This window comes from Anopheles gambiae, chromosome 2 (assembly GCF_943734735.2).
Source record: "Anopheles gambiae chromosome 2, idAnoGambNW_F1_1, whole genome shotgun sequence".
In the NCBI taxonomy this organism is placed as follows: Eukaryota; Metazoa; Arthropoda; class Insecta; order Diptera; family Culicidae; genus Anopheles; species Anopheles gambiae.
In genome coordinates, this window is record NC_064601.1 from 95,441,452 (window position 1) to 95,468,372 (window position 26,921).

At 42.7% G+C, this 26,921-nt stretch overlaps 1 protein-coding gene across 50 annotated transcripts in view; it reads left to right on the forward strand.

Moving 5' to 3' along the window:
- LOC11175562 (AF4/FMR2 family member lilli) overlaps positions 1-23,697 on the forward strand; it is a 208,326-nt gene extending 184,629 nt beyond the window's left edge. For 40 of the 50 annotated variants that reach the window (XM_061649760.1, XM_061649761.1, XM_061649755.1 and 37 more), the window contains 5 exons: positions 6,115-6,172; positions 12,022-12,069; positions 14,934-15,091; positions 15,176-15,242; positions 17,298-23,697. In XM_061649760.1, coding sequence (XP_061505744.1) covers positions 6,115-6,172; positions 12,022-12,069; positions 14,934-15,091; positions 15,176-15,242; positions 17,298-17,342 — 376 coding nt within the window. In that variant the 3' untranslated portion in view covers positions 17,343-23,697. The remainder of the gene's footprint in view (positions 1-6,114; positions 6,173-12,021; positions 12,070-14,933; positions 15,092-15,175; positions 15,243-17,297) is intronic. The other 10 variants (XM_061649764.1, XM_061649765.1, XM_061649766.1 and 7 more) reach the window with 1 other exon arrangement.
- Positions 23,698-26,921: the final 3,224 nt, after the last annotated feature.

Genomic DNA, 26,921 nt, shown 5'->3' on the forward strand with positions numbered 1-26,921 from the left:
CGTTTACTCCATTTTTCACCCACCGGGGGGGGGGGGGCCGTGCGCATCCGGAGACGGCCGGTGCAAGAAAGCACAGGAAGCGTTTGCTCGATTTGAAGCTTTTCTAGCACACATCCGATAGCATATTCTGTGGCAGTGGTTGCACTTGCAGCTGCTCTTTTAAAAGTCAATCTCTGCTTGAGACTTTCAACACGGCTTCCACACGAAAGCATAATGATAGCAAATGTTACAGCAGGCCTTTAAATGGCTCCTGAACATCATAAATACAAGTGTGTGTGTGTTGGAGTTCCATGGAATGTGTATTCGCCTTTTAAAAATTGTAAAAACATTCTCATGAACGTCCGGAAATGGCCCACATTCCTCGCTGTACACAAAATTGCCATTCCAAAGATATCGAACAAACAACAGGAAAAACCAACAATGGGGAATAGTTTTTACTACCCAGCTTATAAATGTGCACATTTTACATTTCAACCGCTTCTTTAAGCTACTGAGTAAGAAACTCACAATGCTCCCTCCCGCTCAATGTATTCTGCATTCTTTGGAACTACTTTCTTCCCAAATTGCATCGCGTTGGCATTTTGCTACCTCTCTTTCTCTCGCTCTCTCTCCCCCTTCCTTTGGTCGTTCCAAACATTTGCTTTTTCGTGTGCTCTTACCCGTGCTGGCCAGAGGAACAACAGTCACATTTACCAGTTCATTCTTGGGTCAGTTCATTCCACTTCCGGGGGGGGGGGGGGGGAAGGGAGGGGGGGGGCGGTTTGGACGTTTGGCAAATTCTATGCTAATTTTTAACTGCCCCCAAAAAAAGGCAATTGCGACGAAGTTTTGCGAACAGGAATGCTGGAGGCGCCACTGCCCATTTGCTGGCAACGTGCGCGTTGCATGGCTTCATAGGATGCTATTGTTCACTTGCTGGACAAGCGATTGCTTCTACATTGAAGTAATAGTTTTTTGGGACATTGGTTGAGAGATAATATAAGTGAAAAGTTGTAATAATATGCTGTAATTTTGTATCTAAATTGATAAACTGTAACAATTCTGAACAAACAGTATCATTAGAATCGTAGAAAAGGCACATTTGGCTTACTGTAGCAAATTTGTAGAAAATAGTGCCTACATTTAGGCGCTTTGTAGTGCAAATTGCATACTTTCAGTGCAATTTTTAGTTCACAGCAAGTGTCATACAGCTTACTGAGTTGCCCTTTTTCTATTTCTTTCGTGTAAAAGCTCGCAAAAGTGTACCACCCGACCTTATTGGAAAAGCATGTAAAGAAGCAGCAATTTGCCCCAGCTACTTTCGCTCGACCGTAAAAAATGACTAATGAAAGACTTCACTTTGCTGCCCCGCTGTGCTTAAAATCGCACTAATAACGAGGCGGCCGTAATGGATCACCATTGACCAACGTCTATTGCCCATTATCAAACCATGGGAAGGAAGGAACCATGGAGGAAGCCGTATCTTAGAATTTCGTTCCGCGCAAAGAGCATTTTCTGCTAACCCGCCATAAAAGGGCAAAGAAGAAAAATCGCTCACCGCACAGCAGACAGGCATAAACTCTATCCCTACGAGCGTTTTTTTTTTTGTCTGTGTGTGTCTGGTTTGCTTCTTCACTTTCCAATTCAGCAGCACAGCGCGCTAAGTGAAATGAGATGAGCTTCATCCGGTCGGCGGATCGCATTAACTTGCTTCCGTTCCGTGCACATCTTCCCGGTTGCGGGTTTTGCGCCCCGTTTTCCACCCCACACACACACACACATCGGTCGGAATGTATCGACATCATTTTTCAAGAGTCATAAAAATACATTAGACGCGCGATAACGATCATTAGCTTTCGGTTGTGGCTCGGTGTACTCTGGTCCGCTTGGGCCGGGAGTTGGGAAAGAGATTTAAATAAGCTGACGTGGCTCATCCTCCCACTCCACTGAGCGTCACCATCATCGGCGGTGATTATACAACCGGTATTTCCTTTCCTTTGCTTCATGTGAGTCATCCCCCGCGACCATTCACTGACACTGACCCCCCTCTACTTCCCTGGGTGAGTTTTTCGATGGGAACGACGGTAAACTTTTACCATAAATTGTTTTCCTTTCCAAGAGCTTTGCCATACCGCCGGAGTGGCTGTTTTGAAACCGTGCTTGCTGTCTCGCTGCCTAGCCCTGACGACTAACCCACCTGCCACAGCGAGCAGCGAGACAAATAATGGATCTAAGCACAGATCATTATCGGGTTTATTATCGTGCACTGATTGGCAATTGGAAGAATGGAAAAGATTGTCAATATTTTACGCGAATGGGACCGGGGAGCAAAAGTTTTGCCACACAGAAGGAGAGAGAGAGAATCAGTCAGCTCGCGAAGGAATCTTCCCGGCTGTGTGTGTTGGGCCACCTTCAACAGCATCCCAACACAGCGGCAGCAAGTAAAGCGGAAACGGAAATATGATCTCGTAAAAATTGATTCCATCCATTCGGAGAATCGTTCGGGCCCCCCCGTCAATACGCGCAAACCACCTCGTACTCTCACGGGGGGAAATGTGCCTTTTTCCCTACACCAATACGAGGTACGAGATATACATCTTGCAATTGAAATGTACACCTCTCTCTCTCTCTCTCTCTCGCGCGCTCGTGTGCGCTTGTGGTAAGCGAACAGTGGAAAACCCCCCGAAGACTGAATTCTTCACCTTTCCCGTCGCGTAAAAGCCACAATACATACACTCGCCACACACACACAAACTCACGGTGTGTGCCGGCAGGTTGGTTTTCATCCAATCAATCCATCCATCCACACCCGACCCGACGGCAAGCCCCACCGACCACCGACAATTGGGTATGGGTGTAATATCGATAACGGTGATTGCAGCCGTAGAAAATGCTGGCAAGGAAAATGGATAGAGTTTTCCCCAAACACCGAGAGCATCATTTAAAATGGGATACTGATGGGTTTTTTGTGTGTGTGCCAGTCTCCCTCTTACCGCTTGAAGTAACAGTGAAATATGGTAAATGTTGCGTACCTTTTTTATCTGCTAACCTACGGGAAATACTACACTTGGATTTTTTGCTTTTTTCCTACAAACCATCCAATTTTAGCTGCTGGGATGGGTGATTTCGATTAGCAATGAGATAACGAGGAACGGTACTGAACTTTCTCCTCCTTTTTTTTGTTTTGTTTATTTTTTCAACGAAACAACGACTACTTGAGCGGTCAAAGAAGTTTGCTCAGGGTTTATCAATGGGATGAAAATCAATACTGATATTAATTATAGGTCACGTGATACCGAGATTTTAATGAAAATTACGTTCACCGTCGATGTGTTAGGGTAAGTGTACCAATAGTGGTGCAATTTGTAATGGTACAGATGTGTTTTAATGGATTTAAAGTGTCAGGAAGGACAATTTCTGAATATTTTAACACATAGCAATTGGAATATGTTTTATCTTCGCAATCACAACCATTTTTACCATGAAACACATCAATTTTACGAAAAAGTACATATTTTTGTGACTGATTCGTTGTACCTATAATGGTGGTATGGTTCCTATAGTCGTCGTATGGTGTTCCTATAGTGGTGGTAAACAAGGATGCCTCCACAACAATGTGTAACATCAATGAAACTTAGTTTCGAAGCTGTTTTTGTATGAATAGCAAGGATTGCTGCCATAATAATGATATGTTGCGTAAATTGATTGTAAAAAAATGTATACATTTGATTGATGAAACTATTGACTAAAGTACTGTATAACACCTGTCGTCAACCCACACCCGGAACAGAAAGCTTGATTTGAGGTCGATTTTTTATTCAGCGAAATAAGCGAATTTTGGCCTTTTTTTGGTAAATTACCTACATAAAACTCATTTTTGTTGCATATTTTTAGTGAAAACAGTACGACATGTCAAACATAGGGTCAAAAACAATCTACAATGTCATGTTTTTATTTATTTTATAACTATAACCACTATAGGAACATGCCTGTTTTGAGTACCTATAATGGCACTATGATTTAAAAAAAAACACTTAAAAATGCATAAATATGGTCAAAAGGCAAAAAAAATAGTAAAACAATAACATTTTATAACAGTTATGTTGAAAAACTAGCAATTGCGTGGTTATGTGGTCATTTAGAACGTTAACAGAAATATGAGTTTCGTTATGAACTCCTAAGGATTTTGGAAAAATGTTGACACGTTTCATAAAATAATTGATTTTTCCGTCACTATGTAACGGAATGGTCCCATTTATCTTTTAAACCCTTTGTAAAAGGCTAAAGAACATTTCACACTAACATAAATAACTTAATTACTTTTAATTTGCCGTATTTTAGAGCAATACCACCACTATTGGTACTACCACCACTATAGGTGCCTTTACCCTACCAAAGTTTCGGTTCGATTTCATTAAATTTCGAGCGATTTTTGAGTATTTTTTTCACATCAAACATGTTAAGTAAAAAGTTGTTGTCGTGTTAAAAATGAATGCTATAATTAATTAGATATTAAGATAATTTTTTTGATAATTATCTAAATTATTTTAATCTTTAATTAATTACTTTAACCTTAAATATTTTTGAGATAAAAAAATGGACACTATTCAGACAGTTGTTTATATTATCCTTGAAACGTTTTTCAACTCATTAGTGTTGTTTAAAAAAAATTAAAAATGAAAATGAAAAAAAAAAGTTTTCTGTAAACCAATTCTACTTTAATTAACTTATTCGAAGTACACCGAGCCTCCTCACTCAATTGGATAAATTAAAACTTCCAAAATCATCCAACAGGAAAGCGCGCGTATGTGTGTGTGTAGTACGTACGTAAATACCGAAAGCGGAACAGGTTGCTGGAAGGAAGGGTAATCATAAATTCAATTAAATTTTCACCAATTGTGGTGTGTGCGCGCCTCCTTCCCCCGCAAACAACCTCGCCACCGGGGAAGTACTAGTAGAAATTGGTAGGTGGTGAAAAATTGCATTCCTTGCCCGACCGCTCCAAAGACACACCAGTAAATGTAGGTAGGAGAAGCGCAAAACCTCGCCCGAAGCAAGAGATGGGTTGGGGAGGATGGGGGAGGGGGGTTGGGAACACAAACAAACCAAATAAACAAAACTCCGAGTGTGTGAACCGTACGGAATGTACGTACGAGAGGTCCTACTGCATTGCCCTGCTTGGTGCGCCTGTTGGTACTAAATAATGCTCGGCTCTTCCTCCACTGCGTTGGTCAGTGAGTGAAAATACACACTCGCACAGCAGCTCCACCTTTCCAACACACACACAGTTCGACACATTCCGGAACACACACACACACCAACCCCGAAGCCATGTTGCTATGAATGGTTGATGTCTTTCCGCAGGAAAATCCTTCAAACAACAAACGATCAATAAATCATTTTCACACAGCTCCGCAATTTTTCCGCCCGTCTCTTTCTCTCTCTCTCTCTCTCTCTTGCTGCCTCATCGGGTTCGTGCCTTGCTTCTTGCTCACTCGCTGTTTGCTGGGGGGAAAACGATGAATTCCAAAAACAAATCCTCAAACACAGTTGTGGCTACGTTTATACTGCCGGTTCAAATTCCACTGTGTGTGTACGCGTTGCTATAGAAACGACATTCCAGGATTCGGGATGAAACCGGTACTACTAACCGCGCTGGTGTTAGCAAAAACGTGCAAACGCCCCGTAGTCCAAGCAGCTCTCGAGTGGTCACAGTGCGCAAATCAAATATTCTTGCACGATTTCATCACCACTCTCTTCACCGCGTTGAGCTCGTTGGGCGGAAAAAGTAGTGAAACAACCACCCCCCTTCCTACTCTCCAAGGGCTTCCCTAATGGAAAACGGTGTTGATCGATCGGCAGCTCTAGCGATCATCGGGACGCGAGATGGTGATGAAATCGATGGAAGCAGCAGGGCAGCAAACGTACATACATACAGACGTCCTGTGTGTGTTAGCTCTCTAAATAATCAATCAACCTCAACTAATCGGAAAACCTCTTTCTCTTTCTCTCTCTCTCTCTCTCTCTCTCTCTCTCTCTCTCTCTCTCTCTGTGTATTCCTGCCGGGGGGCGTGTAATAAATGGGAAATACATCGCTCACCCACCCGAACCCAATCGAACGAACGGCTACTACAGTGTGTACTTCGACCCGTATCTGGCAGCAGCAACAGCGGATCCCAACTATCGCCTGCAGGTAAGTGTCGATAAAAGCGTCGATGGATAAGAGCTTTCCAGTCGGGCTAATACGGCTTAACCGCCGTGTGGCTAATTGATGGCCGATGGTTGCCTATCGGTTAGTCCCTTTCCACGGGCTCCCTGGTGACGCCCCTACATATTAGCTAATCTTGATAGGAAACGAAACGAATGTGCATCCTTCTTGCGTTCGTGCATGAATAAAAAAATGGCGATTATTGCGTTTTGCGTGCCAGTGGGCTATTATATTACAACGGCTATCGAGTTAAATGGGGGGGGAGTGTGGTTGAGGTGGGGTTGACAACTACACACGATAAGAGCGGGATAACAGGTGTCAGCGATTTCAAACCCTCCTCAGTAGGTTGATCGTTATTTAGTTATGCTCCAATATTGATGGGTGAACGTGTTATTTGATTTGGGGGGGGGTCGAGGGGGACATAAATCGAATCAACGGGTACTCCCGCTTCTTACCATCATCCACTTTTCTTTCCCCTCAACGTTTTTTTGAATCACGTTTAAATCCATCATCGTTGTGCAGCGCTTGCTACTACGTTGTGCAATGTTATTTGTGCACTCCAACACACACACACACGTTTTTCACCCGTCGGCGGCATCATGGACGGACTTTTCCCAACCCAACAAATGCACTACCTTCAAGTGGCGCAGGCAGACAAGAGAGAGAGAGAGACAGTAACATCAATCAATTTTCGATTTGTCCGCCACGCAAAGCACCAAAAAGCTGCACTTCACCAACAACAACAACAAAAAATGGTGAAATATTCCGCCACATGGAGGAGTTATGATGATGTTCCCGTGCTCCTTTAACTCCTCCTACGCCCCCTCTTCCAGGGCGGGTAGTAGTAGTCATGTCGAGTGAAAAATTGCGATGGAAAACTACCATCATTTGGGGGAAGCCACTTTTTCCCCCTTCTCTCTCTCTCTCTCGTGGATGTGGGTGACTGCAGTGGGTGCAGTCAGACAGGTTGCTCGTCACGTTTTCGAGTATGATTTTTCTGTATCATCCTTTCCTGGCAAAATGTATGTATGTCATGGCGCTGGATGGGACAAACAGCAGCAGCAGCAGCAGCAGCAAAAAACCCAGTTCCGGACAGAGCCATCGGAACCACTTGTCCCGATTGCTGTGCGAAGGGTTATTTATTTGATACTTTTTGTCATATGGATACGCGAAAACACACACACACACATCACCAACACCCCGCACTTGGATCGTTCCTTATCCATTTTGCTACCCTTTTGAGAGGAAGCTTTTGCTGACGTCCGGGTGGATCCAATTTTTCACCTGACGTTTTTACTGCATACGAGATGACTTGATCTTTCTGCATTTATTTTTTTACTCGCACACTTGTTTGTACGCCCCGAGAAGATTTGATTTGTTGCTATGCTACTCATCAAGCATCTCGTTTCGCCGTTTCGGTCGCAACCACCCGGTACACCTTAACGCAATCAATCCCAATCGAAATGCTTCCCGCAGCGGGGCGCTTCCACACACCGCTTGGTTTAAAAATGTGAACCGTATAAATATGTGCAGCTATGTGTGTGTGTGTGTTGCCTTTTTTACGCTGATATATGGTGCTTTGTTCTCCATCGTTTTTTTTTTTCAAAAACCACCAGGCGCATCCATCGACACTCGATCATCGCATTATTTGACACGGGGACATGGACCTGGTTTTTATTGGGTGGTTTTAGATTGGAGCAATTTTATTACTCTTTTTTATACACTCGACCGATTTTACGTACGATGCTGGAAGTGGCAGAAAAATAAAATGAAATTAATCGATGGAGGCGCATGGTGGCGCGTAAAATTGAGGTAATATTGTGGCTTCAATTTTGTTTTTTGGACCTTCAAAAATGTACCAAAAATATTATAAAAAACTGTTTTTTAAACCTTATATTTGAGGGTTTTTTTAGGGTAGTACATTTTGCTGTGGATTATACAAAAAAAATCATACAATGCTGATACACCTCCACACACGCCATTGCGTGATTTTTAACGTCGTTTTGTACCTTCATCCAGATGACGGAGCGGAAAATATAAATATCCCCTGTCAACGTTGGTTGATTCAAGCGAAATTTTTGCTCGATTTGCACTTTTTTTTTGTTTCCAAGCGAATGAAAATCCTCCCACTACACCACCTAACACACCACCTTGGTGTGGTGGGTGGTGTTGGTGGTAACCGTTCGCCGAAGCAATTAGATGATAGAGCAAAGGTTTGCACTGTTTTGTTGTGGATTCGCCGAATGCACGCATAGCGGCTTTTGGTATATTTATATTTTTTGCAAATCGCATTAAAGCAACGGACAAAAAAACAAACAAACAAGGCGAGGGAGCCTAATAGCTGCTATGTAGTTTAAAAAATAAATTTCCTTTCCCGTCGTTCTAATGGGCTAATAAAATTCGCTCGGTTGATGAATCGATTTCCGTCGCAAGCGCGCACTCAAACGCCGGCCTGATAAATGTATTACTGCGAGCGATGGGCAAAAACACAGCGAAATAAGATTGTATACACATCTATGTTTTGCTTTATGATTGATCGATTTCCTTTTCGAGATTTTTTTGTTTTGTTTTTCTGCTTCTTTGCGTTTTGAAAGAAAAACACCTCGCCCAGTGTCGCTGCCGATGAAATTATTCATCAATCAATGAGTGAATGCGCTGCCGAGCCCGCGCGCGCTTGATGGAAAACTGGATTTCGCAGCTCGAGACGGCCGGTTTATAAATTGCTCAAGAAGCGAGTTTTCTCATTACCCCAGCCCTTAATAGGGAAGATGGAAAATAAATGTACCATCCGGTGTTAATAATTTGTGACGCCGGGAAGCGCGTATTGCTGCCCCGGCGCGCCTTCGCCTTTCGAAATGAGTTTCGAGTTGTCTTGGTGGAAATTCTTTTTCAGCCTCATCACGGAGCTGCTCATCAAAAGCTCAAAAACTAACCTTATTGTGTGTGGCACCGAAAACACCCGCTCACACACATACACGCATGCACACAACAACCAAAAGCGCCCTCAAAATGAAGCCGAAAAGATTATCTGGGGGGAAATGTGTTGTCGTGCTTTCCGGACGTTGGTTGTCAAGAGGGGAAAATCCATTTCATCTTCCATTAGCTTCCACAAAACCGTAATTCGATTCGGGATTCCAATTCCATTCCATTTCAAACCTATACTCGCTGCCCCATCCTGGCGTAGAGCAGGGTAAGAGGAGGGTATTAAGGAGGAAAACGCAATTCGATCACATTGCGACTGATAACGCATCGTTGCGTATGGTGCTGCTGCTGTTGCTGCAGGGCCGCACAAAAACCATCGGGTGAACATTCGCACTCATGAAAACACGCACCCACACAAAGGCTCATACGATCGCACCCTGCTTGCCTGCTCCACAAAACCGGGTCCATCCGTCTGCTTCATCTTCGATGGGGGGAGAGATTTTAGGGTGAATTTATGTCTATCTATACGAAAGGAGGATGGGTCTGACCGCGCTCGCCTGGACGCACTGTCGCCAGGAATGTTCTACCAGCCCGACACACCTGCACCCGGACCGGGGACAATGTGTTCGGCTGTACCCGTACCGGAGACAATCGAGGCCGCACTGCCAGGTGAAACCCACCCAGGGGAGGGAGAGGAAATTGCAATCAAATTTGGAATCAATTTCAATTCCAAAACCACACCGTAACCTGTACTCGGACTATAAGCGTTCCCTGTGTATGTTTAAATCTGTGTGCGCGCGTGTGTGTGTGTGTGTGTGTGCACAATCATGTCCTCATTCTGGGCTAGTGCTCGGCACAGTAGAGTAGAGTAGGCCAACGATTGTTTCGGGTGTGCGCGCTTTTGTCTCCACACACACAACTACACGCCATATGTGAAATGCTCAAGACCTACCCAACCGGATACACAATCAAAGCAGGCAGGCACACGACGGCGTTGCACAGTGTTCGTCGCACGCGATAGTGTGTGCAGTGTGTGCAGTGTGTGTATGTCCCGAGCACACGAGCAAAACACGCAACAGGAGGATGCTGGTTTTATCTGTCCGGTGTGTGGACTAAAACCGTTTGAAAACGATCTCACCAAACGATAGATGGACGGGCGCGCCTGTCCGTCTGTGTCTGTCTGGTTGGTGGTGTGGTGTAGTCGCTTTGCCGACCAAAACCACGCTGAGCCAGAGCTGATCCGGGCTAGTTTTCGCCCCGGCTTTTCCCCCGAAAGTAGTACAATGAAAACAAATTCATCCACTTCACCGTGTTCTTGAAAAGACTGGCACGCTTGCCATGGTTGGTGGGGATTTGCGTTGCGAAAGTAGCCTTCTCGTGCAAATAGCCATCGTGGTAGGGCGCGAAACCACCTCTTCGTCCATCCCCGGACCGGTTTAATGAGATTTTAGAACGCAAGTAGACACACACACGCACACACATGTTGGTGCCGTTAAATCTGCGACAAAGGTATGGAACATCCACCATGGCAAAGCTGTCTGTCAAAGGTGCTTGCTGTTCACCGTTTTACCGCGATTCGAACGGGTGCGCCTGAAATTGGGGCCCTAAAATCACGGACATCGTTTTACCGTCGATTAGAAGCAATTTTACCCACTCCTGGGATAACGATCGAAATATGGTGATTCGCGGCCGTCGCTTTCTCCACCTCGCTCCCTCTAAAGGGCGTGCAAAGCACCGCCCGAATGTGTGTCAATCTTCTGCGGAAGGTAACATGACAGAATGTTGGCGGGTTCTCGCTCCTTTAGGTTGTCGAAGCATACTAGATGAGGTTTCACGCTCCAGTGCCAACCGAAACAGGAGAACACAATTAACCATGGATGCTATGGATGTGTGTGTGTGTTTGTGTGCGTGCGTGTCTATGTTCTCGTTTATTAACGCCGGAACGATGCTTTGGAGTACGTTGCGCCCCCTGGATGGTGAGCAAATTAATGGCACGACGGGTATTAAAAGGGGGAATAATTGAAAATGTCAATACCTGTGCCGGATCGCATCAATCAGCGTTTAATGTGTGTGCGGCGTTTGTGTGTGTTTGGGTAATCAATTTGTGCAAAGTGTGCACACAGTGCAGATATATTGATCTTGGGCAAAACGGTTTGTGAACGGTTGAGCAATTTTGAGCAAATTTTAAGCCCAAAACGCCCAAACAAAACCTTTCTCGACCCGTTTGCTCTAAGGCCTTTTATTGGCCCCATCACCGAGACGCGTGGACCAGCTGTGGAATATTGAAGCTAAATGTCACATTTTTGTCATTCAATTTTCGTACCCCTTTAATGTCCAATGTAAAAGGCCAAAAAGTGGGCGTTTTTTTATTCCTCGCAAAAAATTAAAACGGGCTCGCAAAGTCGCCGGCTCATGAATTATAAACCACCACAACCACCAGCCGCGGTGCAACATATGCGAATAAATGCTTCATAAAAAAAGCTCCCGGGTTGATTGCTGTCGAATTAACGGGGAAAAAGGGTAATTAATTAAAGGTTAAAATCGAGCAGTATTTATGTAGAGAGAGAAAAAGAATGTTTTTATTACAAGGCATTCTCTAGGGTGGGGTGTTTTTTCAGGTTCAGGAAAGTAAACTCATTTAAATCAATTTAAAAAATGATTGTATCAATTAATCGAACCCTACCAGGAAAAAAATCCCTATAAACAGAAAAATTGTGATAACAAAACCACTTAACGTTATTTTCTTCTCTCTTTTTCTCTCTCCCTCTCATCGGCGTGTTTGTTTTGCTGGACTTTTTTTTGTTTTTGTTTTGTTTTTGGTTTTATTTCTTACGTTTTTCTGTTGTACTTTTGTTTGTTTTGTTTTGCAAAACACGTGCACACACATACACATTCACGCACGCTAAACACAGGCTGCTAAACCGGTGACGGAGGTTCAAGCACAACCTACCATTTTGAACGTAAGTATTAAAAACAATTCATTTATTTCCAAACAATTTGTTGAAAATATATGATTCCTGCCAGTAATGCGATTATTATAGTTGCTTTACCTGGTTTTTGTAGCACATAATACAATGGTAAACATGTTACAGGGACGGGAAAGAAAATAGCTAAAAATAGCTCAATTTTTCGCAACTGCTCGAAAACTACTCGAAAACTACTCGAATGGACTGTTATTTGAGCCTTGATAATTTCGTTTTTCTGTAAAAGTTTTGTTGGATTTGATGCATTTTTTTCCATCCTGCTGTCAAAAATTGTTAAAATAGCTCAATGTTTTGCAACTACTCGAAAAGTTCTCGAAAAGTACTCGAATGGACTGTTATTTGAGGTTTGGTAATCCCATTTTTCTGTTGAAATTGTGTTGGCTTTGATCTATTTTTTCCATCCTGCTGTCCTGGACCATCGAACCTAGGGCATCACCAATTTGCTGGTCACATACCACAAGTTTGCAAAAAAATACATTAATTCTTCCAACCAGCAGCAGCGACCTTTCTATATCAATTTCCTAATTGCCGGGGTTGTATTTTGCTTCCCCTAGCCCCACAGCTGCTGCTACTTCACTCTAGTGGCTTACCCATCCCCGTCAATGTTATTCCCCCAAAAACCTACCGCCCATTAAGTCAAGCGCTGCCGAGGCCAATTACACGATTGAGAAACATCTAATCGCGCTCCTCTGCTCCTAATCCTGGTGGGGCTCCTTTGCTCTATCGATTGATGCGGTTTGCCGGTCGGGGAATCGCTCGCCAACTTGCAAAGCTCAGCGAAAACTTTATCAATCGATCCTAGATCGGTTCGTGAGAGGAGTGGGCCGGTCCACAGCACAGCACTCTATCACGGCTGTTGTACTCGAGATGCTTTCGCTGGTGCAAAACACTCAAACACCACTACTCCAGGGAAGCGTGTCGGCAGGGGCTTTCAACGGGACGAGAATCCGCCAACGAACCGAAACCATTCAACCACTCTCCCTCTCTCGCTCTCTGTCTCTTTTCCTGTGTGTTTGTATACACGTTTGTACATTCCAATTCCAACCAAAAAAGAAAGAAAGAGAGGAAAAAAAGAAGACCCGCGTAGGAAATGTATTTCATTTGCCAAACAACAGTTCCACCCTTTTACTGCGGGAGCGGAACTGTCGGAACGGGGATTTTTTGCTACGGCTTTTAATGAATTAATAAATTAGCATTATTTATTGCCGTTCAATTCACAGCCCCGCCTTTCCCCAAGGAGGGCACGAGCGAGGGGTGAAGGGAGCGTTCTAATTAAGCGAAACCGAAGGAAGCAATAATTCGTTTACTCTAAACGCACGAGCGCCTTAGGGAGAGGAAGAAGAAGATTTTTGTTTGTTTGAAGCCCAAAAATAAATAATCAATTTTGAGATTGTTTTTGCCGCAAATTCCGTAAAAGAAAAATGAAACCTTCATCCTACGCACAAAATGAAGAAATATTCCCATTGCCATGCTTCTCCGGTTTGTTGGAGAAACGGAAAAGAAAATCCTGTCAGCCATTTGTTAGCTAATAACAGCATACATTAAACCTACGCAGGAGACATTATTCATGGCCAGGGAAGAGCGTGTTTTATGCATGACACGTACGCGTGACTCACGACACTTTCCTGACGTCTGTTCCGTTGTGTTAATCCTTGAAGAAGGGAAGAACTGCAAAGATGACGTGTAAAAATTATAACCTCTGCCAGCTCGGGATGTGCAGATAGCAAAAAGACGTGGAAAAATCACACAAAAAACACGCACATCATCTCTCTTATCATGGCCACACAGGACAGGTTGGCACGGGGGAAAAAAACCCTCCCGCGATATGCCCCATGATCAAGACCCACAGCGTGCCCTAATCATATCAAAGCTTTCATCAGTCCACTTTCCGGCACACGGCATCGGTAAAGATTAACATATTTTATTTCAATATATTACCGTAACCGCGGATAATTTTACCATCAAAAGATGATGGAGAGAAAATTAGATATAGCTTCACCTTTCACTTCTCCCGATTCACACACATAGAGTGCCACACACTGTCTTTGCATTCCGTAACGGTGCAGTGCACACTTCACCAAAGAGGTGCAAAGCGGGGTAACTTCTTGTGATGATTGTGTCAAATGTGCTACCCCAAAACCCTGCTCTCTCTTTCGTCTTACGAAACTGGATCAGTGAGCTCTTCTTCTTGCCAGCGCACACATGAGCGCACATATGCTTCCTGCTCCTGCTCGTGTCCCAAATCAGTCTCTCCCTAATCGTGTAAAAAGGGCTCTACAACGAAGCGAATCAAGCGGTGAATGAAGAAGCGGTCTGCGTCTGCCACTTTCCTTTCCATAAGGCGAAGCGAAGCTTCCTAGGCGACGAGGGCAGCGGGCCTCTGCCTAACCAGCTGTAAGAATCCACCCCGGATGAAGTAATTTAATTTGCACATTTTATCCCAATGCTTCCGGGGGTTGGGGTTTCATCGTCCCTTCCTTTCTTCCACCGCCTTCCAGCAGCAACCGCGGCGCCTCTCGAGCATGATAATCGATGACTAACTTTTGCACGGAAGCGAACGAGAGTTGCGAGGGAAATAAGGGGGGGGGGGGAAAGGTTTAGTGAATTGGGGTTTGAATTTTTGATGAAATACTTTGATTACTGAGCGCTGAGGAGACGGCGAAGCAGGGCAAGTGATTACGTATCGGAACGATTGATTCTCACTCGTTGTGTCGGAGTTTTTTGTACTGAAAACCTTCGAAACTGCTTTTGCTCCCGTATTTTAAGTCCCGGTCTTAAGTGGTGTTTAATTTCATGCGCTTCTATTCAATTCTCCTATTCCTCCCGGTTTCTTAACCTAGGCTGCTGCGCCGCTGCTGAAAACGCCACTGTCGCAAGCGCAGGCTCAGGCGCAGGCTTACTCCGCCGCCAGCTATACGGCTGCAGCGGCACGGGCTGCCTATGGGGCGGCCGCTGCTGCAGCGCAACCCACCGTGGCCGGCTACACCACCGTCGCTGGGTGAGTATCGTTTGCAACTGGTTGCTTTCCAAGAGGATGGCTTATTAATTTCTGTACTGTTTTACTGACTCCTTTCCTCAACAGTTACGGACGTGCGGAGTATCCCGATCCATACCTGGGACACGGTATCGGACCCGTTCCTGGCTATGCGGTAAGCGTTGGTGCAATCATTTCTGTTAGGTGTATCAATAAGTTCGGTGTAGTTTTCATAAGATTGTTTAAAAAACATGAATTGGTTTACTCCAGTTTTTGTGGAAAGTGCTTTCTAGAGATGCCTGTCGACAACTCCGGACGACACCGGACGACTCCGGACGATACCGACTCCGGGCGGAACTAGTAGTTCCCATATTCCCGGGATCGGAATCTGACTAACAATAGTTGGAGTCGGATCGGAGTCGTGGGTGCGCTCCAGAGAGTACATCACTAGTTCACATGTTTTTTAGAACAAACGGTTTACAAATTATTGTTGAAACAGCTCTGGATACTCTTTAAATGTTTTGCAAATAACACAGGCTATTATGGACCAATTCCTATTCTGATCTATTATCTAGTTACTTGTTTGCTGCTCTAAATAATCCGCAAAATTCCTCCCTAACGGGCAGTTACTGCTTCAACTACTTCTAACTAGATGTTACACTAGGGCCGGTGGTCCTATGATGTGATAATCCACCTTATTCTACACCAAATCGTTACTTAACTAGATCCACTTGAATCAATTCCGTCTTGTACTATAGATGCACTAACGAGTCCATTTAAAAATTGACAAACATTTTCGATTTTAAAAGTTCAACCCGCACTTACAAAATGTTTATTGCACCTTCAACAAATAGTATCCCATGAGTCAGCAGTGAAAATTGGATACCTCTATCAGTCGAAATCTAACCGTGACGGCCAAAAAAGTGATGCCGAACTTCGTTTAGAAGCGTACCGTATAAGCCTGTTCCGGCATCTACAACATATTGGCACTATTAGACGACAATCAGAGCATCGAAAAGAGGCCCAGTTCTGACTGGCCGACGACCCTGAGTGACAAAACGCTCCAAATGATGTTGAAAATGAATACCAAAGGGTTAAGTCACTACATCCCTGCGTTCGCTGCGTCCGGGAGATCGATGTAACCGCGGCCATACAGTGCAATACTAGTACCTGTGTAACATGAACAAATTCCCCCAGCTGCGTCTCATCGCAATTTTCTAAACTAACATGATTTACAAGCTCTACTCCAACAATTTTGACGCTAAAACTGAGGAAGAATTGAAGAAAATCAAAGGTAGAGCATAAAATATGCCTACACGCATGTCTACGTCCGCCAAGGCGAAAATTCAGGATAACTGCTGGAAAAGACAGGTCGCTTAGTCTTACATTAATTTTACAAGAAAGTTGGAATAACTACCTTTTAAATGATGTTCCTGGAATGCCAGCCGTAAAACAGTCCATTTTTTTAAATGCAAACATTAGCCGGCATCGCGAATAAATGAACACATTTTAACAGTCGTTTAAAGTTCATTTTGGTTTAACCGAGTTCATTTGTTTTTCATTCCTGTTAAAATAAACGATCGTCAAAACAGTCAACGACTGCTCGAAATGGCATATAGGCAAACACGGGGGAAAAATTCGAGCAGTACAATTAAACGACTGTTAATTCGTATCGCATACGCTCTTGACAGTCGTTTGTTTAACGACGGCATAGGACCAGTCGTTAAAATTAACAAATGAACTCAATGCGTTCGCGATGCCAAATTCTAGCAATTTTAAACGACTCTGGATAATTTTTAACGACTGTTAATTTTAAACCATTTCTTTCGCGATGCCAGCTATTATGTGCGATAAAATATTCACTAAATTAAACCGAACAGGGAGTCGGAGTCGCATGAACATACTGGATGTACGGTTGAAATTCTTCTATACATTACTGGTCCAACCTGAACCTACTGGACTTGTTGTGACCTGATCAACAACTTTAAACTAATTCGAATTTAATCAATCTTAGGCCTGAACTGTCTAAAATCAGTATAATTGGAGCACTCCGAATCGTTTTCTGATGACTACGATCATCACTACTTGCAATTGGTTACACTGATCGTTTCTCAGATCAATCAGTATGTTCTGGAACAATCTGTACACGAACTTATTGATACACTCAATAGCTCAACAACTATGAACTCAATGTATCATCATCACTAATTACGTCTATCGTTTCTTTTAGGCAACAATGTACCGAGGAGGATACAACCGTTTTGCGCCATACTAAGGTGCCCGCTGGCACCACTTACGCATACATATACACACACACAGCTTCCTTACTGGCTCCATGTATGCAGCAGTTAAACGGAAAACAACAAAAACCCAACAAAAGAGCCAAAGCAAAAGGCGTGCGTGCTTCGTAAGCTTGAAAACGTGCGCTCCAACCCCCCACCCAACCCAAATGCCCCACGGACAAGCGTGTTTGGAGGAAGAGAAGCTTCCTCCCCCCCTGTACACGAAAGCTAGTTGGAAAGGACACCGAGGATAGCAGCCCCCCCTCTTCAACGCTTCCCTTCATTTTCTCGGGTTGATGTACAAAAGGACAAAATTGGAAGTCGCTCTCTCTCCCTCTCATCCACTTTGAGTTTGATGATTTCGTTGGAGTAGCTCCATCTGCACAATCAGACCGAACGACGACGTGTTTAAACTACAAGTTGCATTGATTTTGCCCCCTTCACTATCCTCTTTTGGAACGTAGTAAGGAGAGAGGAAGATGAAGGCAAAAAAAACGCACAACAAAACTCCAAATGCAGCTAGCGGGGAGCGCAAAAGAAACAAACAAAAAGTAACATCGAAACCAAAGCACAACAATGGGAAGGTTTACGTAAGTAGTGGCCCCGTGCCCCGCTTTCCTTCTCCGTTTCAGGGAGAAACTAATGCACGCACAGAAACAAACACACATAAGCATAAGCATAAGCAAGGTGTATCATGAAGAACATCCGCAAGAAAAGAACAAAAACCGCGTCTTCCCCATTTGCGCAAACCGCGCAAGCCCTTGAAAAAGGTATGCGCGCGCATCAGTGCGGGCGTTCAGGAAGAGTGAGGTGTGTGAAGGAGGAGGAGGAGGATGTGTGACTCAAAACTATGCGATTAGTGATTACAGTGTGTGTGCGTTTTTGTTTTTTTTCGTCTATAATGTGTGTATTTTGTAAGCAGTTAGTTTAGTAGTAATATTTGGTATTGTTGTTTTGTTTACGCTTTTCTTTTCGTCGTGCGTGCGTGCGTGCGTGTCCTCTTTGAAAGCAGTAGAATTAGTTTACCCCTCTCTCTTGTGGGTATATACAGATACTATGTTTCGTTTCGTTTTTCTTTTCCTTTGAAATAACGAGCTTCTGTCTCTATTTTCTTTCCTTTTTTTTTTTGGTCGCTGGAGTTATAGTTACTCTCGCGTAAAGGCAGCTCTCTAAAAAATGTGCAACCAAAATGGCAAAAGAAACCCCCCAATCGCCATTGCAAAAACGAAAAATCGTTCGAATAATCTCACAGACCGCTTTCTTTTTTTTGCTGATATTTTGAAACACCAAAGAAACGTGGCAACAAATGCGCACACACACACACACGCACAAATATTAGTCGGCAAAGTGGCGCTTATTAGTCCACACAAATATTATCTCAAAACCAGGAATCTCCTTTGAATATCTCTTTCTGTTGTTCTAACGATGGTTTATATTATATTCGTCTTGTATAGCCGGCAAGGTTTTGCCTCACTTTAATTAAGTAACTGTGTGTGTATGTGCTTTTTCTGTATGAGTGTGCTTCTTTTCTACTTTTTTCTCTCGCTAAACTCTCTTTAGTTTACAAGTTTCGCTTGTAACTTTGAAGTGACGCTAAAAAAACGCTTCTAGTAATACTCTGTTCGGCGCCATAAAGGTTAGGTCGTGAGTTTCCTCCATTTTCAAACACACACACAGGAAGATAAAGTTTAGCTGTAAAAACAAAAGAAGCTCAATTTCTACAAGAAAAACAAAAAACAAACTTCTCAATCGAGTCATCGACTCGCCTCCAACGAGAATTAAGGGAATACAGATCCTCACGCACAACTACTAGTTCTCGTCGGTTCCTTTCCTCTTCGGTTTTCCGATAGTTATTACTGTGTGCTAGCAATACACAAAAGGAAACATGTGATAATGAGTACACCTGCCGCTTCCCCCCAATACCAATATCGACACATCTTCCGTATTTATTCTTCCAATGAAAAAACTGAAAAAAAAAACAAGCAAAACCGCGCACAATAGAACAAAATGATATCATCACGCACAGTATACGTAGAACTTTGTTGTTTGCCTTTAGTAATATTATAAATGTCCTGTAGTTTTGATTGTGTTTTCCCCAACCCCCAACCCCTCAAAACCAATCACCTCGTTTTTTGCGCACCCAAAAACTCTAAGATTAGAGTTGTTAGCTCTCGGTTGGCTTCCGAAAATGTGCAAGTCTTGTGGCACATGTCTTGCGCATTTTGTGGACAATACGCTTGCGATACGCGTGTAAGAGTAATGAAACGAGTCCTCCAGAACTAGTGTAGCCATAGGTCCTTTACCAAAAAAAACAACTCAAATTGTCGTCCGTACTACGACGAACGATCACGAATCAAGCGCTCAAGTGAACCGTTTAGTCAAACCTTTTGTGCAAAGGTGTGATGCAGATGCTCCTTTAACTACACAAAACACACGCGCGTATCTAGATATATGTGAATGGCAGAAGGAACGCAGGAACAACACACGATTTAGAGATACTTTAGTGTTGTCCCCCGCCCGTACCCGTTGTAGCGTTGTAAGCGAAGGCGTGAATCCCAAAGTTGTAGAAAAGCAAAAGGCTCATTAACTCAAGCAGGAGAAAGCAAAGCGAATGTAAAGGGTATGATAATGAGATGGTGTAGCGAAGGAAAGCAGCCGAAGTGGTGTAATTTGGACAGAAATCTGTCGTTTCTAAGAAACCCCAAAACCGCGCCAATTCAATGTAACACGCAAAGGAGTAGAGAGTATAGTATATACATACGAAGCTGTATATGTAAAAGAAAACCCCTCCCCTGCCCAAAATTTCCCTTGCTCCTCCCCTCCCCTTTTTACGCACTCATTTTCTGTGACTGTTTTGCAGGGAGCCAAAAATGTCAATGTGGTGTGTTTTTGTGTTTTGTTTGTGAAACTTCACTACCAAGCAGTGAAGGCGGCATTCACAGTATAATTCAAAACACACACACACACGTGCACGCAGAAAGAATAGAGAATCCAAAAGCCATTCAACGCGCCCCTTTTAGTGTATTAGAGAGAGACAGCGAAGAACGATACCGTATATGATAGTAAAGTCTCTTTTTTGTGGAAGAGAATGGGACGAAACGAAAAATGGAGAGAAAAAAACATGCAAGAAAAGTAAAGCACAAAGTAAACAAAACACACAACAAAAGGAGAAGTAAAGAAAAAGGAAGCAAAACAAAACGCCGAAACGAGAAGAAGAAAAACCGAGTTCGAGAGCAAACAAAACAAAACAAAACAAAACAAAGCACACTGAAACAAATATTGTCAAACAGCGTCTCTTAAAGGTGAACGCAGGCCATATTAATCATTAGTCGGCAGGCGACAAAACAGCACACCATGCATCTCGGCGTCTCCCTCTACCCTCATTCTCTATCTCCTTCGCTCGGGGGGCTGGGATCGTTCGGTGTTGTGGTTATGCTGTTTGTGCCCGCAATTATCATATTTTGTTTTTATTCTCTTTTTTATTAACTTTACTATTTTATCGTAATTTTAAGATACAAAACATACACACAAACATGTGTGTGTGTGTGTGTATTAGATTTGTAAGTCACAATTCTCTTTTCTTTTAGAGCGTATTTGTGTAGCGTATTCACGAGGAGATGGATCGCTTTTGTTAGTCAGCGTTTCAAAATCCCTTCCCTTCTGATCTTCTTCTCAATCTCTCTTTCTCTCTCCTCTTTTTCTTATTTTTTTAATATTTCAAACGAGCTTCTCATATCGGGCTGTTTAGAAGAAAAAAAAAACAATGAATTTCGCCACTAAAATAAGCTTGTTTTTGTATACATCCATCGCTAACAGTGTAATTAGTTGAAACGAGCTTAATGTATTGTCGAGGGCAACCTTACAATTTTGGTTTGATTTGTGTACTGCTTTCGTAACAAAAACAAAATCAATAATTACTAATAGCAGTAGCAGTAGCCACCAAACGGCTTCAAACTATTGCGGCTTCAAACCTTTCCGCCGCCCCCTTCCGCCGCATCCCTTACCAAGCATCACATCTCGATGGCGTGTTTGTGAAAGTAGCTTTAACAGCAGTACACCTACCAAGTTTTAGGCGCAACCGAAAACAAAACGCAAGGTGTGTGAAAAGGCATCGTTTTTTCACTTCCCCCACTACCCCCTCGTTTTACCCGGGGGGGGGGGAAAGAAATGGCTCAAAAACAAAGTAAAAACATTATTACCGTTTAGTAGTAGTAGAAGCAGTAGTAGTAGTAGTAGTAGTAGTAGTAGTAGTAGTAGAAGTAGTACATCTACGCGCTGCTACACACTCTACTAGGCTGTAGGGATGAAAAATTATAAAGACTTATGCAACAACAAAAAAAGAAATAAAAGAAAGAAAAGGGACAAAAGAAGAGTAGAAAAAAGAGGAGAAAACAAAACAAAAAATCATACAAATTGATTGCCACCGCCGCATCCACCTAATAATAACTTCCTTCCCTATTCATTCACTTCTCCCCCGTGGTTCTGTGTAATAGTAATAATAATATTAATAATGATAAAAAATAATAATAATAATGATAATTATAATAGTAATGCATAGTCTTTGCTTGCGTGCAAGGGAAGAGGAGAGAGTGAAGAAAACACAAAAGAAACAACAAACAAAAAGAATCGATATATTGAAATATAATGAAGATTATCTCAGAAAGAATGCACACAAACACACAAGACATAAATAACAAAAAGAAAGAAGAACCCAAAACCAAGAAAACATAAAGCAAATCTTAGTAGCAGCACACCATTTGGGAAGTAAGGAGAAGGAGAAGGAGAAGGAAGATTGGAAGGAAGAGAAGAGAAAGAAAAGGAAGGTGATAGAACACTGAAACAACAACAGAAAACGTGAAAGAACAACAGTAAAGAAGATCGCTCTCTGCTCTGCTCTGCTATCATACGCCACACAACCACACAATGGAAAGGCAGGGGGCAGAGAAGAAACGATAAATTTTAAGAAGATTAAAACATACACAACCACACGAGAGCGAGATGGGGCAAAACTGCATCATTCACTCTCGTTTTCGCCAAATTATTATTATTAATGGAAAAGAGAAGAAAAGAAAAGAAGAGAAACACAAACAACACTACACACCTACACACACACACACGATGATAAACAACATGCAAATACACGAAACAGCAAATGCGCATAAAACAAAAAAAAAGGTATATAAATTTATTCTTACTCAATAGTGTTTAAATGGTGAAAAATAGGGCATTTCTGGTAAAAGTAGACAAGGCAAACAGGAACAGAAAACAAACACGGGGAAAAAATTGGTTGCAAATCTGACAACAGCAAAAAACTGTGAAAATGCAGTTAATCAAGGAGAAAGGAGAAAACAACAACACAAGAAGAATGGGTGTGTGTGTGGGAAGAAGAATGTGGGCTTTCAATTTTGGTTTAAACTTTCACAACAAGATAACAAAAAACAACAGATGGAAGCTAAATGAAATTATGAACAAAACAAGGAGAAAAGATAAAACAAAACTAGAGAAAAGAATAAAAAAACCAACAACAGCAAAAGCAAAGTTAATCGAAACTACATTAAACAGATGAATGAACTCGTAAAGAGAAATAGAACCAACTGCAAAACCAAAACCACAATAAACAAGAAAGTAAGCACACTGTAGAACGCCACCAGGTCAATGTAGAGTTACAACTAGCTGCCATCTTCCCTACTCTATGGAGAGTGAAGAAAGAGTTTTTTAATTTGCCCCTTAAAGACACACACAACCACACACAAACCCACAGTTTTAGAAGAAGAAAAAAGTGAAGCAAAAAGAACGATGAAAATGCACCCCCACCACCACTTCACTTCACCCACTTCATAAACAACAACAAAAAAATGGTAGCAAAGAGCAGTAAATGCAGTAATAGTGTAAGTAAGTGAAGCTAAAACAAAAACAAAAGAAATCCGTAAAAAGAAAGTCCAAACAAATAAAAGAAATACAAACAAATGAAAAAAAAGGAACGCAACAACACCAAGATAATGTTCAATAGGAAAAGCATAAACAAACATAGTGCAAGGCAAAGAGGCGGTAGAAGAAGCATGCAAGATAGAAGGATAGAAGGTAAGGCGGTAAAATACTTGCAACTAGAAACTTTAAAACCAAAAATGAAAATGCTAAAACACAAACAGTAGGGATGAGATACAACAAAAAAAAGAAAAACAACCAGTTTGTTCTGTAAACACAAATACACACATACACACATACAGCAGGAACATACGATACGCACACACACATGCATACAGACGTACACAGAGAAAACATACACACAACATTTCACCAACATCATATTCTTCTTTTTTTTGTAATAAAATTTTCATAAAATGCCAATGCCGCTTGTGTAAATTTCTTACCCTGTACCATCATTGCTTTTGTGTAAAGTGTTTAAAAACTATCCGAACTTATTGTTACTTACTTCAATTGGTGTTACGCCCAAGGTGCACTAGGTCGTTCGATGACATTACTGTGACTGTGAGACACCGGCAGAGCCTACTTTTCCAGTAGCTACTTCCTACCAACTTCACCTCCAAGGCGTTCTCAATGGGGAGGGTGCTTGTCTCCATAGTACTGCCTAGTAGGGGAATGTAGGTAAAGACGGACACTGCGGGTAAGATGGACACTTCTCATAAATGCATGAAAAAGGTAATTTTCGAGTAATTCAACAATGTAGAATCCAAACTAAAGGTAAAACAACACATTTGAGAACATTTTTGGCATAATATATATAAAATTGGTAGAATCCACGAACAAAACAAATTTTCAATCATGTCACCCTTGTGGATCTAATTTGACTACTGCCGATCTTAAGCTCTACAACTTGTATTGTTTATATTTCCGGAAGTTTTAATTCATGAATGGGTTGTCGTGATCATTAATGAAAAAACTGGCGAAAGAACGAGCATACAAGTAATACAAAGTATTGTTTTCTGGTGGTTTAAACATCCTGACACCAAAGCGGGAGAGACGGACACTTTGTTGTAGGGAAAGATGGACACCGAACTTATTGATTTTTTACATCTTACACCTATTTCCATCTACGTTCGAATCTCGTGCCGTTTGCATCGAATCGCTAACCGCCTGCTTCGAATCGCATGCCACTACGATCGAATGCGTGCACCCATGGTTGAATCGCGTGCCAGTACGGTTGAATCGCGTTCCACTATGGTCGAATCATATGCCACTACGATCGAATTGTGTGCCGCTACCATTGCATTTCTGAAAGCAAGAGCATAGTAAACTGTTTGTTTACGTTTGTAAGCTATATCTTTCTTCGCCGACGGAATTTCGTTAGTAAAATAGTACTAATAAAAGGCAGTTATTCACTGATTACACGTAAAATCCTTGTTATCGATGAATATCGTGGTCCCTTGTTGATGGTAAAATCCTTAAGTTCAACTAATATTCGGTGTTCGTTGTTGATGGTAAAATCCTTGGTTTCAACCAATATTCGTGGGGTTTACCTATAATCAGAGAATAAATCCCTTTTATTAGTATTTTACAAATGAAATGCCGTCGGCGAAGAAGGAAACAGCTTTCAAACGTAAACAAACAGTTTACTATGCTCTTGCTTTCAGAAATCCAATGGTAGCGGCACACGATTCGATCCTAGTGGCATATGATTCGATCATAGTGGAACGCGATTCGACCGTAGTGGAACGCGATTCAACCATGGTTGCACGCATTCAATCGTAGTGGCATGCGATTCGAAGCAGGCGGTTTGCGATTCGATGCAAACGGCACGAGATTCGAACGTAGATGGAAACAGGTGTATATCAATTGGTGATGAATATATCTCTTTAAATACCTTAAATAAGGGTATTGCGAAGCAATAAACCAATCAGCAATTAGAGAAAGTATTGAAATAAGTGAGAAATGAAACACCGGTCAAAATAGTAGCCATTCGTTATGCTATTACTCGCTCGACGCTGGTGAGGCGCTTCACGAAATCCAATATCTTCTCACGACTTGGACAACTTTAAGCTATAAAAAGATAAGCCATTGATACGACATCGTGCAGGATGTCTGATGAGAAATTCTATGGGATTACAAATATAAAATTTTGGAATTTGACATGGTGGAAAATGGCTTTAACTATTAACAAGTCCCTCCAAAATGCTGGGGTCGTGGACTTTCCGCGGAGTAATTTCCCAAAATGAAGTTCTAGACTGTTGTTCTGTAAGCTAGAGCAACTTCAGCTTTTAATGCGCGATATTTCAATAATGCCTTTGATTCTGCACTCTACGTTTTATTAGAAGCGGTGCTTATAATTCATAAATTCACGGCTGAATGAATCGTCGTTGCAATTGGCCTAGAATAGGTTTATGTACGTACCAGGATGTGGAAAGCAATAGGATATGTTAAAATACTATAAACCTCCCCAATTTCCAAGGTTTTTTGTAGGTGTCTATCCTACCCTTCATGGTGTCCATCTATCCCATATCAGGTGTCCGTCTTACCCGAACATTTCAAAACTGCACGAAAACACATTTTCTGATTAAACATAAGTGTAAGATAATGTATGCATTAGTGATGTGCTGTTTGGAGCGCACCCACGGCTCCGATCCGACTCTGACTATTGTTAGTTCGATTCCGACTCCGGGAAAATGGGACCACTAGATCCGCCCGGAGCCGTAGTCGTTCGGAGTCGTCCGGAGTCGTCCGGAGTCGTCAGGAATCTTCCGGAGACACCCGGAGTCGTTCGGAGTCGTTCGGAGTCGTCCGGAATCGCCGGAGTCGTCCGGAGTCGAACGACTCCGAACGACTCCGAACGACTCCGAACGACTCCGAACGACTCCGAACGACTCCGAACGACTCCGAACGACTCCGAATGACTCCGAATGACTCCGACTCTGGGCGACTCCGGACGACTCCGGACGACTCCGAACAACTCCGAACGACTTCGAACGACTCCGAACGACTCCGGATGACTCCGACTCCGGGCGCCTCCGGACGACTCCGGACGACTCCGGACGACTCCGGACGACTCCGGACGATTCCGAACGATTCCGGATATTGCAGCGCGGACCTACCTTCCGGAGTCGATTCCGAATTTATCGGAGTCGGATCGGAGTCGACTCCGGATTTTTGCCAACTTAACCCATCACTAGTATGCACATTTTCATGGTCGTTGCACTTTGATATCCCTTGATTTATACCATTTTCCATAACGTGTCCGTCTTTACCTACCTTCCTCTAAATCTTTCGAGATGTATGACTCTTATGAGATTCATGAGTCTTTTGAGATTCATTAATCTTTTGAGATTCATTAATCTTTCCAACAGAGATTCAGATTTATCGAATCATTTCAAAGAATCAATCTAATTCATGAATCAGAATCAGATTTACCCAACACTACTGCCCAGCATTGAAAGTTTCGTCGTCCACAGGCTACGTTGATTGGTGGCCACTGATGGAACCTTCCTTCTATATCATCAGTCCAGCCAACATTATTCGAGTTCAGACAGATTTTAATTTGATCTAACACCAAGGATTTCACTTCGGTCCTCTGTTTTTTGTTCTTTCAAATCTCCTTCCATTTAACTTCATAGCTAGAA